Genomic DNA, 15305 nt, shown 5'->3' on the forward strand with positions numbered 1-15305 from the left:
TTGCACTCTTGTTCTTGAGCCGACAAGCTCGACTCTTTCCACCAGGAAACTCCTTCACTGGAATATTATATTGGGGGGCTGACAGGAGGGGAAGAATGCAAAACACGCCAGGGAGCCAATTCATCTACAAGGTTGTATGGATATAGGCACAGGATGAAATTTGCCCCTGTGCAGAGTTCAGCACAAGTCCCAGGGGTTACACAGTCTGTGCTGGCCCCTGGCAGAGCTCTGGCCGTCATCCTGGCATTCCTTTACCCGGCCCTGATCCTGATTGTCTCCTCCAGGATCAGCTCTGGGTAATCCTGCACCTAGCAGTCAAATCCCATGTGGGTCTTTGACAGACCCATGAACATGGGTGGCCTCGGGCATCATGCCTTGATGGGTTCAATGTGTTTCGATGACGTTCTCAACCCAGATCTGTATGAGCTCAGTGCTCAGATTTGTGACGGTAATAGGAAGAGCCGTGGGCGGCTGGCATCGCTGGCCAGATGCCAAGCTGTGGTCAGGAGGCACCTAGTGGAACTGGGGACAAGCCAGGGTCAGGTACCAGAGTCTAAGGTTCACGGTAAGCCACAGTCTAGCGTGGAAGCAAGCAGGCAATCTGCATCATTGCTCAGACAGCTCCCTGTGATGGCTTCCTGATTTATATATCGGCATGGGCCAATCAGAGGTCTGCAGGAGGTGCCACTCAGCCCCTGCAGGGTGGAACTTCTTGCAGGGACTAGTTTCACAGGGTCCCCCAGGGGAAGCCCGGCTTGAGATGCTGGTAGTGCTAGGGAAGCATCAGCAGCGTGGAACCTAAGTTGGCCCAGGTGTTGGTTGTGCAGATACTTACAACCTGTCCGCAACATGGTGTGTGGGGGCGGTGCGGGAGAGTCAGACCAATGGAGCAACAGCCACTGAACGGGCTCGTCCAGTTGCCATTGAAGTCGGGGAGTTGGACCGGCCCTGCTCCTGGGACGCAGACCTTCCTGGTTACTGCTTAGGGGGACTGATCATCTGCTTGACTGTTTTATCCCCGTTTATCAGGCACCCATGGCTGCAATGCCGGTGCATGCATCACACAACAGAATGCTGTAGCAGGAGCCACGCTCTCTCCTCGTCTCCTGCACGCAGAGCTGTGTGGTTTAAAAAGAAGGGTCCATCTGTACCCCATTTGGGCAGCAGTACAGCCAAAAGGCAGCAAGGCTCATGTTCAGCCAGTGCTCCAGTGTCATTGAGTTCCACAGGCCTGGGGCTTCCACTAAGCAGGGTCCCACAAGTTCCCAGGCATGTTCAGTCTCCTCCTGTGGAGGGAAGGCCCCAGGTATGTAGCTGCTTTCCACACTGCTCCTTCCTGGGTGAGTCAGTAGCCTTATATGGAGAGCCCAAAAGACAGTCTAGGCTGCATCTCTATGGTTAGGGTCAACAGACAACCAAGCACTTGCACGCTTCAGCGATAAGCAGGGCTGGTGGCGTGACCTGTTATTAAAGTTGCCCAATGCTTCCCATTGTAAGACCCTGTTTTGGACTGCTCAGAACATTGCCAACATTTAACCATTTGGGTTGATATTTTCCCCTGCAGAGCATCTGCCTCAGGCTGATTTTTGTTTAAACTTTGGTCAAAACCATGTAGCTGTTTCTCAGAATGAGGCGAGGGCCAATACACTGTTTTGCCTATGTTAAAAAATTCTGGCAACCTTTTCTCAGAGAAGCTCTTTTGCCCCAAAGCTTTGGAGCAGGGACTTGAAATTTGGCAGGGGCGTGGCCTTTGCCTCACGGATGTGCCTTGGGCTGTCCCTGTGAAAAGCCACCCAAATTTGGCTGAGCTATGAACCTCTGAAAAATGTCAGTTTGCACATGCTCAGAGACTTTATAGAGCCTCCCAGTGAAAAACTCCAAACATTCCAGCTGTCCTGAGCGTTTTCCAGCCTGGAGTTGCAGAAGGGAAATCTGGACTTTCCCTGAAATTGTGGATCTGGGAAGCGGAGCTAGACTTTGGGACTGAAATGAGGGAGATTGTCTGTCCTGTGCTCGTAATTCCCCATGCATCTGCTTGATTCGAATGCAGAGGTGACAAGAACAGGATGTGTGGATTGGGTCAAGGAGCCTATGGCTGGCAGCAGAGGGTAATTGAGATTGGCTGGGCAAGGGGACTCATGGCTAGAATGCTCACCTGAGATATAGGAGACCTGGGTTCAAGTCGTTGCTCCCAATCAGAGTGTCCTAACCACCACATGGCTACTCTGAGGTCTCTTGCTCTCTGGATTTCCATCCTGGACCTGAGACACTTCCTGATGAAAATTTTGTTGACACCCCATGAGACATTTTGGTTTGGATGGAAAGAAGTGTCATGGAAAATTTTTCACTCCTCTCCTTTGGAGTAGGGATCTGCAATTTGGCAGGGGACAGCCTTTGCATCAGGGACGTACCTTTGGTTATCCTTTTGAAAAGCCACGCACATGTGGCCAAGTCTTAAACCTTTGAAAAATCAGTTTGCACGTGCTCAGAGACTTTCTAGAACTTCACAGCTAAAAACTCCAAAGATCCCATCTGCTGTTTATCTCCATAATAGGCTAAATAAACCCTTAGATGGAACTCGAGGGAGTTCAAAATCTGGATCTAGATCTGAATTTACCAGTCTTATCTGCAGTTATTACTTAGGCCATGTCTACACAACAATATTTTGTCAATGCAAGTCACATTGGCGTAGAGTCACCAACTGTAGCCTGTCACTTGTGCACCTGGACATTTGGGTGCTTGCATCGGCCCTGCGCATTCTCACTGTGAGTGGTTGCATCAACGTAAACTGCAGTGCACTGCAGGTAGGTATCCCAGTGTGCCCAGCCCTGCTGTGGAGCTCAGTACCTAGTGGGACATTTTCTCAGAGCTTTGTGGGAAGCCACTGGTTCACCCAGGGATTTCTGGGAACTGGGGGGATCACTTTCTCCATCCCGTAATGCCTACTTCAGCCCATAATTTTTGCATCGTTTTTTAAAACTCCCACAGTCCTGCACACTGCATTCTCTCTGGCAGAAGCATGGACCTGACACAGCACAGTGCAATTCTCACAAGCACCGCTAACACGGGATGCAATTTTCTCCTGTATTTGCAGGATTTGAACAGGAGCTATTATAACTGGCTGTGTGGGGAGGAAGATGAAGAGATATTCAAGCACAATAACTGCATGCTGGTGGCCGCAGTGACCGAAAATGTCCGGCTGCTGCTGGTATTGACGGAGAAGCTCCACACTATGGATTGCCACTTCTGGGCCCGAGCAACAAACACTGCTTGATTGGAGGACAGGTTTGGGATGATGAACAGTAGCTGCAGAACTTTGGATATGAAAGGCCCCATGCCTGGATTTGTGCGTCAAGCTCACCCCAGTCATCTGATACACGGACACCAAAATCACAGCCCCATTGACAGTCACGCTCTGGAAGTCTGCAATGCCAGATTGCTATGAGGCAGTGAGTAATGAGTTTGAAGGTGCAAAATCCACAGAGGAGGCTCTTGTCATCAACATGTGTAAGGCCATTAATCATCCCCGGCTGCACAGGTCTGGGAATCTTGGTAATGTGTAGGAAATAGTGGATGGATGTGTAATAATGAAGTTCACAAATGGCGGTGGAGTGATAGATGGCACATATATCCCTATTTTGGCACCAGCCCACCTTACCACTGAGTACATCAACAGAAAAGGACACTTTTTCTTGGTTATGCAAGCCCTGGTGCACCACCGGGAATGCTTCACAGACATCAGTGGGGGCTAGTCAGGGGAGGTGCATGACACATGAATCTTTAAAAACATAGGACTTTTCAAAAAGTTGCATCCAGGGGCATTCTTCCCCGACCAGCACATTAACCCTGGTGATATTGAAATGCCAATAGTGATTCTGCAGGATGCAGCTTACCCCTTTTCCCCTCTCATAAATCTGTACAGTGGCCACCCTGACAGCACCAAGGAGGGATTCAATGGCCAGCTTAGCAGCTGCAGAATGACAGTTGAATGTACTTTTGGTAGATTGAAGGGGCACTGGCAGTGTTTGCTCACTAGATTGGATTTCAGTGAGGTGAGCATCCCCATCATTATTGCTGCATGTTGGGTATTGCAGAATATCTGTGAGGCAAAGGGGGAAAAGCTACCACTATGGTGGAGGAGCGAGGTGGACTAGCTGTCTGCTGAATTAGAAGCACTCTCCGTGGAGCGGTACAGCTGAGGGAGGCTTTAAAAGACTATTTTAACACTCAGGCACATTAGTCTTTGTCTGATGAACACTTATGAAACAGTATTCATAGGTGTGCTGTTGGCTCCCACTTAGAAATCTGTAATGCTCAGTGTAAGCTATTTAATATAGGGGAGTTACTGTCTGCCGCTATTAATTCTGTAATTCTTCATGCACGCTATTTAATATGGAGGTTATTGCCTCCTGATCTAATTTCTGTAATGCATGGTGTAATATTTTGAATATGGGATGTTAATGATCTCCCGCTATGAATTCTGTAATGTTTGCTGTACAGTAATAAAGATACTCAGAATTTCCACAAATAGAACTTGATTATGTGCAAAGAAACATTAAGAACTGTCAATAGTGTAACAGGCTGAACTATACCTTAAACGCCCCCGGTCCAAAACAGAATGAAACACCAGCATTGCCTGATCCTGTTGTTTTCACCAGTCCGTGTACGTGTAGCTGTGGTTCCCCTTGTTTTCTCCGAGTGTGGTGTGCTAGGGGCCGGGTGTAGACACCAGGGACCATGGAGCAATCCAAGGATTGGAAAAGGCTGCAGAGTCAATGGTCTTTGGGCATATAGGTCAACAATGCACTGCAACATTTGTATTTGTTGCCTGAGCAGACCCATGGTGTCCTGGGGCATTCCCCACTGCGCCTCTCGGTCCTTTTCCCACTCCTGCAGAAGCTGATCACCCCATTCTCAGTCCTTCTCCATGGTTTCCATGGCCCCTTCAAGCTCTGTGTTCACAGTCTAAGGCCACAGAGGATTGGAGGAGCTTGCCAAACACCTCCTCCCTAGTCCTCTTCTTTCTCTTCCCGATCAGGGTCTGACATGCAGCAGGCAGGGAGGCAGCACCCCTCAAGGCCAGTACACCAGAGACTACTGATTAAAACAGCCAGATACACCGTTAGATTTACAGTCACAATGGAAAGGGAAAGATACATCTAAAATTGCCTTGCATTAGTCCCATAAATATCTGTAATGAGAAATGATAATTGTCACTGAAGTACCTCGTTACAGCACCGCTCTGTAGCTGAAGCCACGGCAAGCATAGCCCAGCCCGGCGGGGAGGACAGGGCATGTTCTGTTGCACGGAAGCTTTAAAAGCTGGATTCCGATCCCTGGGTATTTGGAGAGAGGGAAACTGCAGTGAGTGTGGGCAATATTTCCCCAGGCAGTGGCAATCTTGGCTGATATGTCACTCCTGAGGGTGACAGAGGCACAGAGAACGCTGCAGCTAGCAGCATCCAAAAGCTGCCCCCATGCTGCTAGCCTGTTCATGGCAATGGTCCCAGATGAACTCGTCATACTGAGTGGCATGGGCAAGGCTACGTCACAGAGGGAGACACAAGGCTGCCATCCCTGGACATGTCTGGGAGAGGATTGCAGAGGATTTCTCTGGAAGTGTCACTGAGATCTCTCAAGAGAACAAAGGGGACGCCCTATTGAGAAAACAAAGTACTCATAGACTTTCAGGTCAGAAGAGACCATCATGATCATCTAGTCTGATCTCCTGCACATTGCAGGTCAGAGAACCTCACCCACCCACTCCTGTAATAGACCCCAACCTCTGGCTGAGTTATTGACATCCTCAAATCATGGTTTATAGACTTCAAGTTACAGAGAATCCACCATTTATACTAGTTTAAACCTGCAAGTGACCCATGCCCCATGCTGCAGAGAAGGCAACCCTCCCCACCCCCCCACCCCCCACGGTCTCTGCCAATCTAACCTGGGGGGAAATTCCTTCCCACTTAGACCCTGAGCATGTGGGAGAGACCCATCCGCCAAACACTTGGGAAAGAATTCTCTGTAGTAACTCAGCCCTCCCCGTCTAGTGTCCCATCACTGGCCATTGGAGCTATTTGCTGCTAGCAGTTGCAGATCAGCTACATGTCATACTCCACATGACTCTCGTTGCCTGGCTGTGTTTTCTAACATTACATAACAGCGGAGTAATTAATCAAAAGCCAATGTTCGCCAAAGCTGCAGATGGGATGGAGGGGGAAGAGTGAGGGAGGTGAAGTCTGGGGGCACAAAAAGGGGAAAAATCACTGTAAGGAATAAATCTTCAACAAACTTCCCCAAGCTCCTTTCCCCAAGCTCCCTTCCCCTTCATCAACAGGCTCATCTGTGCTCACCTGGTGGGACTGGCTTGTCTCCGAAGAAGTTGCAAACAGCTTCTCACTCATGACATGGGTTGAGTCCCCTGCCACGTCGCCCCCCAGTGCTGTTCACAGCAGGGAGCTCGGACTCCCCGCAAAGTGTCCACAGTGGTCTGCGGGCTGCTTGTGGGGTCCCTGCCAAGTTCGGCATGCACCATAAATCTTGTCGTCTTCCCTCACCTTCTGGTATGCCTGGTGTAGCTCCTTCACTTTCATGGGGCACTGCTGCTGGTCCCTGTCATGCCCCTTTGCCAGCATCCCCCATGCACTCTGCTGGTAGATGTTGATGTTTCTACAGCTGTTACATAACTGGGCTTGCACAGACTCTTCTTCTAGGGTGACCAGATAGCAAGTGTGAAAAATCGGGACAGGGAATTGAGGGGTAATAGGTGCCTATATAAGACAAAGCCTTGAATACTGGGACTGTCCCTATAAAATTGGGACATCTGGTCACCCTATCTTCTCCCCACAGGCTGAGAAGATCCCATGCTTCTTGCCTGCTCCAGGCAGGAAAGGATCTAGAAGCTCTCTGTGCACATGGTCAGATGAATACAGCAAAGGTGAGCTGCTAGGTTTGCTCACCAAGGTGGGCAATCAGGAAAAGGCATTTCCAAATCATGTTGAGGTTTTAAATGGGAAGGTTGGGTTGCCACCCAACTGGGTTTCCTCCAGACAGTTTGTTTTTTGGCTTCTGTGTCTGGGGGCCATTTAGGGTTGACAGGTGCCTGGTTGTCGACCAGAAAGTCCATTTGTAAAGGGGACCCAACAATCCTAAATGGCACCTGAATCAAAAGTCCAGTTACAGTGGGGCAAAGGGAGGCACTGGGTCATTAACCCATGACAGCTCCTGCTCAGCTGGGGCTGTCTGCTACCTGCAGGTAGGCTCCTTGAGACGATCCAGTGAGCGATGGGGTAGGGAAGAGGAGTGTGCAAAGGGCAAGAAGCAGAGAAAGAGCGTGGCCTTGGGGAAGAAGTGAGTGAGTGGCGCCTCGGGGCAAGAGGTGGAGCAGGACAGAGCCTTGGGGGAAGAGGTGGGCCAGGGGGCAGGGCCTCAGGCGTCCAGTTACCGGCAATTAGAAAAGTAGCAACTCTATAGGGAGAGGGGGCAGTGTTCCAGTTTCTGTGACCTCTGCGTCTCTGAGTCCCACATTATAACCAGGCCACAGGGACAGGGGAATTGTGGGGCAGCTTCTGGAGGACTGTTAAGATTGACACAGGTCATGCAGTATTTATGCCTCCACTGCATTGACCTAAGTGGTCTCTCCATATTGCTCAGGGAGGTGGTGTTACTGGGTCACTGGAATGGGGCACTTACATTGCCAGGAGACAAATTTTGGTGTAAACACATGCACAGTGGGACAGGGTCGGGCCAGATGGCTATAGGAGAGTAATTTTTTTTTTTGAAGCAAAAGATGTTTTTTTATTTGCATAACACACTTACAAAGTAAAAACAGTGGCATATGAAATGTGTAACACAGCAACCAATCACAATTGTTTTCTTGTGAGCTTCAGGGGAGGGAAGTGTTCAAGCTTGCCTGGGCCCAGAGCGGGGGGCTTCCTCGACTCTCGTGGTCTTCCACCCTTCCGAGTTACCTGGTGGCCCAGAGCGAGGGGGCTTCATCAACTCTCGTGGTCTTCCAACCCCTCGAGTTAATTGACGCCACGCCCGAGTGTCACCAAGAATTCCCTCCTCTGAAAACACCCAAAGAGAGGGGCAGGCTGTGTGGTGGACAATCCGGGGGGTGGGGGGGCATGTGCACCCACGTGTGAAAGGACCCCTCTAAGGTGGTGGTGTCCGCAGCAGCAATGGCTGGGGCTGGGGTCCCTTACTCTCTCCCCCCAGTCAAAGGGTCAAACAAAGGGACCCGGATGGGGACACCGAGCAGAGAACCTCGGACAGCGCCCACCGCTCCTCAAAAGCATCAAGGGAGTCGGTGGACGCCGCCCAGAGGAACTCCGCCCAGATACGTGAATGGACCAAGGATCGGAAAACGGCCCCACAGTCACAGGAAACTCCATCGGCCAACCTCCTCTCTCTGGTTTTATAGATGGCCATTTTAGCCAGGGCCAGGAGGAGTTTAACTAGGAGACCCAGCAACTTTGTGAGGCCATGGATGGGGAGTGCATAAATAAAAAGGTGAGGGGAAAAATGCAACCAAAAACGTAATAGGAGATTTGTGAGGAGCTGGAATAGGGGCTGCAGCCTGGCGCACTCTAAATATACATGCGCCAGGGTTTCCCTCACTCCACAAAACGGACAAGTATCTAGACGGGGGTGAACCGCGCCAAGTACATGCCCATGCTCACAGCTCCATGAAGGAGCTGCCAACTGATGTCCCCGACGGGCCTTGGAACCAAGCTGGAATATAGGCTGGCCCACCGGGGCTGCTCACCCTCCAAAGGTGGCAGAAGGTCTCGCCACTTTGTGTCGGGGCGGAACAATAGGGTGAGGGCGTGAAGGGTGTGAAGCACAAGCATGTATAGATGTTTCCTTGGCGCGGTTTGGAAGCGTACCAGCTGCAGTTCATGCAGCTGGCTCGCAGTGAAGGGGTGAGGGGGTCGATTGGGTCTGCGGGGCGGGGGTCCAATTAAAAGGTCCAGCAGGCCTGGCGTACAGGGTGGGCAGGGCGTGCCCTAGAGCAGGACCCAGTTGAGGTAAGCTCAAGCAGCGGGCGGCAAAGCGGCCTTCGCCTCCTGAAGTACGCACCGCGGGGTGCGAGGTCTGGAGAGCCCCATGCGCCGGGTGAGCGTCAGGGGATCAGCCAGTCTCCCCGGTCGTAGTCCAGGAGGTCTCCGACTCTCGTGACTTCTGCCAGGATCAAGCTCTGGCGCACCGAGCAGGACTTCGCCACCTGCACACGGAGCTGAGGTTTGTGTAGCAGGGGCTCCGCGAGGAGATCTACCCCCTCGGTAGCCGCCACGGACCTGGTCGTTAAAAACAGTTTCCAAGTCCGGAGGAGGTCCTGGTAGAAGACCGGCAGCCCCGAGAGGTCTTGTGGAAGACCTCCCGGATGGAGATAAAAGAGCTGCCGGTCAAACCAGAGCCCTTGGATACGGCGCAGGATGGTGTACACCAGTGTGCTCCACGCCGAACTGCCTGCACCATAGAGGAGCCTCTGTAGGGCCTGGAGGCGGAAGACACGGACCTGAGTGTGTAGACACTTCAGGCCCTGTCCTCCTTTCAGCGGTAGATGAAGAACCTCTACAGGGGCATTCCTGACCAAAAGAACCCCAGAATCGATGTTCGGAGGTTGGTCAGGAAACCTGGGGCTGGGACCAGGGTGTTGAACCGGTACCAGAGCATGGACAGGACTAGTTGGTTAAGCACCAGCGCTCTCCCTCGGAGGGAGAGACATTTGAGTAGTCCCGTCCATTTCCGGAGCCACTCTATCACCCTGCCCTCTAAATTTTCCCAGTTTTCCGGCGGAGAGGGATGCGTGGCAGAAAGGTAAATGCCGAGGTAGAGCAGCGGACCCGCACTCCACCAGATGGTCTGAAGAGCGGGTGGGAGGGAGCTCGCCTGCCGCCAGTCTCCTGCCGCCAAGCCAGAGATCTTGACCCAGTTGACCTGGGCGGAGAAGGCTGCCGAATAGATGGCCTGGCAAGCCTCCACCTGTGCCAAGTCACTGGGGTCTGGATCACGAGGAGCACGTCATCAGCGTACGCCGACAGGACCAGCTGCAGCTCCGGCTCCCACAGCACCAACCCTGTCAACCTCCTGCGGAGGAGGCAGAGGAAGGGCTCGATCGCCAGAGCGTACAGCTGGTCCGAGAGGGGCCACCCCTGCCGTACTCCTCGCCCGAAGCTGACCAGTTCGGTCAGGGTCCAGTTGAGCTTAGCCAGACACTCTGCGGAAGCATATAGCACCTGGAGAAAACCCACAAACTGGGGTCCAAAGCCAAACGCCCACAGAGTTCTCAAGAGGTACCCGTGGTCCACCCTATCGAACGCCTTCTCCTGATCTAGGGACAGGAGGGCGAACGACAGACTGTCTCTACGCCTGAGTTCCAAAAGGTCCAGAACCAGAAATAGGTTATCAAAGATACTGCGGTCTGGGACGGTGTAGGTCTGGTCTGGGTGGATCACGTCCACCAGCACAGACCCTAGCCGCAGCAAAATTGCTTTCGCTACGATTTTGTAGTCCGTGCTGAGGAGTGAGACGGGACGCCAATTTCGTAAATCGCGGCGGTCCCCCTTCTTCAGCAATAAGGCGAGCACAGCTCGCCTGCATGAAAGAGGGAGGACCCTGCTCTGCAGAGACTCGGCCCAGACGGTGACTAGGTCTGGGCCGAGGACGTCCCAAAACACGCGGTAGAACTCCACAGTCAGCCCGTCAATGCCTGGAGACTTATTAGTGGGCATACGACGGAGGGCTTTCAAGAACTCGGCCAGAGTGAGAGGCAACTCTAGCCAGTCTCGGTCGCTCGCGCTGACCATAGGGAGCTCCTCCCAAACAACTCTGCAAGCGTTAGGGTTGGTCAGATTCGGGGAGAAAAGACTTGTATAGAAGGCTCGGGCCCTCCCGCACATCTCCTCCGGTTCCGTGAAGGGGGTGCTGTCTTCTGCCAGGAGGCAGGTGACGTGTTTCTTGGCTCCCCCCATTTTCTCCAGGGCATGGAAGAAGCAGGAACCGCGATCCATCTCCTGAAGGAGGCGGATGTGGGATTGAACAAAGGCGCCCCGGGCCCGATGGTCCTCGAGGGCCCAGAGCTACTCCCGCTTCTCCCAGCATGCTCCGCAGAGGAGTGGGTCTTCGGGGCTGGTGGCCAGATGCCTCTCCAGCTGTAAGACCTCCCGTTGCAACTGCTCTATCGCCGCATTTCTCCTTCCATGGAGGGCCTGGTGGTTTTAGCGGGGCCCTTCCCCTTCTTCTTGCCCTGGCCTTTCCTGCTGGCTGGAGGGGCTTCCCTAGAGTCTGAGGAGGCGATGGGCATGGCAGTGGTGGAGGTCACCCTGGTGCCCTCCATTGCCGATGCCCCAGCGGGGCCGGTGGCAGGTGGTTAACAGAAGTTGGGGTCAGATAGAAAGGGACAGGCTGTGGGGTGGACAATTTGTGGGGGGGGGCACATAAACTACGGTACACTTGTCCAGAGAGTCCTGTTTGGTTGGCTGGTGCTTCTGGTCCACGCGGTGGAATCAGGGTGAGCAGCTGAGTCCAGAGGCAGATGTTAGATAGCCAGCAAAGATGGCGGGTGGGGGGGCAGTGAGGAAGGTCGTAGTGTGGGGGTTGGGAGGACACAGATGTCCCCCCAGGTCCCTGCAAACACAATTAAGACACAGTCAAAGCCTCCCCCACACGAGAGCACAGTTCGAAAGTTACTCAGTCTTAGGCCCCCTCCACAGCGATTTGTGGATTCCCCGGGCGGTGTTCCTCTGGTGGACGGCTTTTTTTCCCTCTATTCCGGGTTTTCTTTTTTTCAGCAACAGCATTCCAGAAATGCCGGAGTAAGTGATAAGAATCCTCTCGACCGAAAACGGGTCAGCAGACAAACAGCAAGCGGCTGGGTCTGAGGGCTGGGTCCTTCCACTCCCCTCTTCTGGGGAGCGGGCCGGCAGGCCCCCGCTCTCTCGGGGGAGGGGTTTCAGCTGAAGCGGCAACAGCGTCCGAGGGCGGGCGGGGTGGGGTGGAGGCTAACTAACAGCCGGCCAGCACTCTAGCAACAGCAGGAAAGAAAAAAAAAAACAAAAAAAAAAAAAAGAAAGGGAGGAGAAGGTGGGGGGAGCGTCTGGCCCGGTCGGGGGGGAAGCCGAAAGCAGGGGCAAAAAGCAAGGAAAGCCCAGGCCAGAGGGCAGCAGCAGGAAAGCAGGCTAAGTAGGTCCCTTTTCCCTGGGTAAGGTAACAGGGAAGGTTCCAGAACAATCAGAAACCTTCTGGAGACAATTAAGACAGGCTGATTAGAACGCCTGCAGCCAATCAAGAAGCTGCTAGAATCAATTAAGGCAGGCTAATCAGGGCACTTGGGTTTTAAAAAGGAGCTCACTTCAGTTTGTGGTGTGCGCGTGAGGAGCTGGGAGCAAGAGGCACTAGGAGCTGAGAGTGAGAACGCGGACTGTTGGAGGACTGAGGTGTACAAGCATCATCAGACACCAGGAGGAAGGTCCTTTGTCACAACAGTTAGGTTGTCGCAAGCTGACTTAGGTCGACCAACCGTTGTAACGTAGACCAAGCCTAACTCACGGGGTTTAATTAGACAGGCAGAGTTCTAACCTCATGCAACAGACCTGATGAAAGAAGGGAGGGAAATACCTGTCAGTCACTTCCCAAAATCTTGTATGCCATGGCCTACATTTCATCTGGCAACCCCACACCAAATGTGGGCTGTGATTTACTTTCAGGGAAGCAAGAGATTGTTCCAATTAGTTTACGTGCTAACCGTGGAAAACAATACAAACCCTCACAGCCAGTTTCTTTATACAGTATTCTGCCAAAGAAATGGAACTTGTCTGCTATGGACAAAATGCCTTGCATATGCAAATTTGTCCACAGATTTATGGATATGAATGTAGCTATCAGAACTGTTTCATGGAGGGAGCTCTTTTTCTTTTGCCATATAATTTCCCTCCTGCTATTTCTCCAATTCAATGACTTAAGCTGCAGAAGGATAAGAACATAAGAACGGCCATACTGGGTCAGACCAAAGGTCCATCCAGCCCAGTATCCTGTCTTCCAACAGTGGCCAATGCCCAGTGCCCCAGAGGGAATGAACAGAACAGGGAATCATCAAGTGATCCATCCCCTGTCACCCATTCCCAGCTTCTGGCAAACAGAGGGTAAGGGACACCATCCCTGCCCATCCTGCTAATAGCCATTGATGGACCTATCCTCCATGAATTTATGTTGTTCCTTTTTGAAGGATCTCTGCCCAGATGTGTCATTAACTGGATAAGCAACCTTTAAGATTCTATCACAGGGAGAAAAATGCCAGCTGAACCCCCAGCTTCTTTATGTCATATTGGGTTCAGGTGAGATTTTTTTGTTCTAGTGACGTTGGCAGGCAAGTGGAACTTGGAACTCTGCCCCCAGCCCTGAAGTGGAATAAGCTAGGAACAGATCCACCTTTAAGTTCTGGACAGCTTTTCCCCCATTAAACAAATTTGCTCATGTCACAGTGTGGCATTATGAGAATTTGTCCGGTATCATGAAAAGAAACTAGTCTGAGCCTGGATTGCTGTTCTATTTTATATAGGTTCTTATACTGCACTCATCATGGTGGTATCTGAGCACCTAGGCTAGGGTTAGGGTTTCAGCTGCAGCCATCCCTGCTCATATTGATCCCTTGTCTAGGGGTGTAACGATGCTGGTTCTGGTGGGACCCAACAGAGACTGCCAATTCAGGACAAATTGCTACAAGCAGGGCAGTTACAGCCCAAGGCTGGGGTTTCTCCACCTCTAAGGCAAACCAAACCAACCAGACAGAGAGGACTTTGGTTTTACCCCACTGGCTAACCACAAGTCACACAAGCAATTCCCTCAGACACTCCAGTTTCCCAGTATCTCCACCAATACCACTCGTTATGGGGATGAATGGTTATGAAAACCAATACCCCGTAAAAGAAAAAAGGTTCTCCTGATCCCAAAGGACCAAGCCCCAGACCCAGGTCAATATACAAATCAGATCTTACCCACAAATCACGCTGTTGCCAATCCTTTAGAATCTAAAATCTAAAGGTTTATTCATAAAAGGGAAAAGATAGAGATGAGAGCTAGAATTGGTTAAGTGGACTCAATTACATACGGTGATGGCAAAGTTCTTAGTTCAGGCTTGTAGCAGTGATGGAATAAACTGCAGGTTCAAATCAAGTCTCTGGAGAACATCCCCAGCTGGGATGGGTCATTCAGTCCTTTGTGTGGAGCTTCCATTTGTAGCAAAGTCCCTCCAGAGGTAAGAAGCAGGATTGAAGACGAGATGGAGGAGCTGCAGTAGCTTTTTATAGTCTCTTGTCATATGGCCTCTCTTTCTTTGTCCCAAGGACACGCTATCCAGCACGTGGCATGGGAAAACCTCAGAGTTTTGTCCATAGGCATGTCCCTGCATGCCTTGCTGAGTCCCAAGGTGTATCCGCCTTCTCTCAATGGGTCAGTTGTGTAGCTGATGGTCCTTAATGGGCCATCCAGCAGGCTAGGCAGAGCTGACACCAACTTGACTGGGGTGTCACCCAGAAGCATAGCACAAGTTTGAAATACAGAAAGTTTAGAGCCAATATTCATAACTTCAACTACAAAAATGACACACATATACAGACAGCATAATCAAAACCTGCAAACCATAACCTTGTCTGAGACACCTTATTTGACCCCCTTTATACAAGATTTGGTGCCACTACAGGACCTTGGTTGCAACAATTATCTGTACGGTCCCAGATTATGTCAATAACGTCACAAGGGGTGTCAGAAATTCATTTCCAGACGTCAAGGTCAGCATGGTCACACGTAGCCCACGGGGACTGAGTGGTCTAAATGGCTGTCCCCCGCCCTGCCCCCCGCCCCTCCCCGGGAAAGCACGTGTTGCAATCCCACCTTGACATCATGCATCTTCCCTTTGCTAGGCCCTCAGAGGCATTGCTCTAAGGGACAGAATTCGCTCCTGGGGCTGATGTAATTTGCAGCGAGTGTGTAATCGGGCGGGGTAGGATTAGCGTGGATGTGATTTTGTAGCTGTTTGCTAAGGCCACGTCGTCACTCGGAACAGCCACGTGTAGCACTCGCTGCAGGAGTTCTCCCGTTGCTGTAGTTAATCCACCTCCCCGAGAGGCAGCAGCTACGTCAAGGGAGGAATTCTCCCGTTTCCTAGCACTGTCTACATGGGGTGCAGGGGAGCCGGAATAGGGGAGGCCAGAGGGCCTGGCCTGTCCATTTTTCACCAGGGCCCCGCTTTTCCTCTCTCCCCGAGGCCCCACACCCCTGGCCAGGCCGGCAGCTGGATC

The 15305-nt window shown here is 51.9% G+C and overlaps 1 protein-coding gene across 1 annotated transcript in view; it reads right to left on the reverse strand.

The window, feature by feature from the left end:
• Nucleotides 1–15305, reverse strand: part of LOC311516358 (uncharacterized protein) — a 116522-nt gene that overhangs the window by 8979 nt on the left and 92238 nt on the right. The window contains exons 4-5 of the mRNA XM_084620340.1: nt 5226–5336; nt 4593–5097 (exon numbers count right to left, since the gene is read on the reverse strand). Coding sequence (XP_084476466.1) covers nt 5010–5097; nt 5226–5336 — 199 coding nt within the window. The 3' untranslated portion in view covers nt 4593–5009. The remainder of the gene's footprint in view (nt 1–4592; nt 5098–5225; nt 5337–15305) is intronic.

The sequence above is a fragment of the Lepidochelys olivacea genome (assembly GCF_965140295.1).
Source record: "Lepidochelys olivacea isolate rLepOli2 genome assembly, chromosome: 2".
NCBI lineage: Eukaryota > Metazoa > Chordata > Testudines > Cheloniidae > Lepidochelys > Lepidochelys olivacea.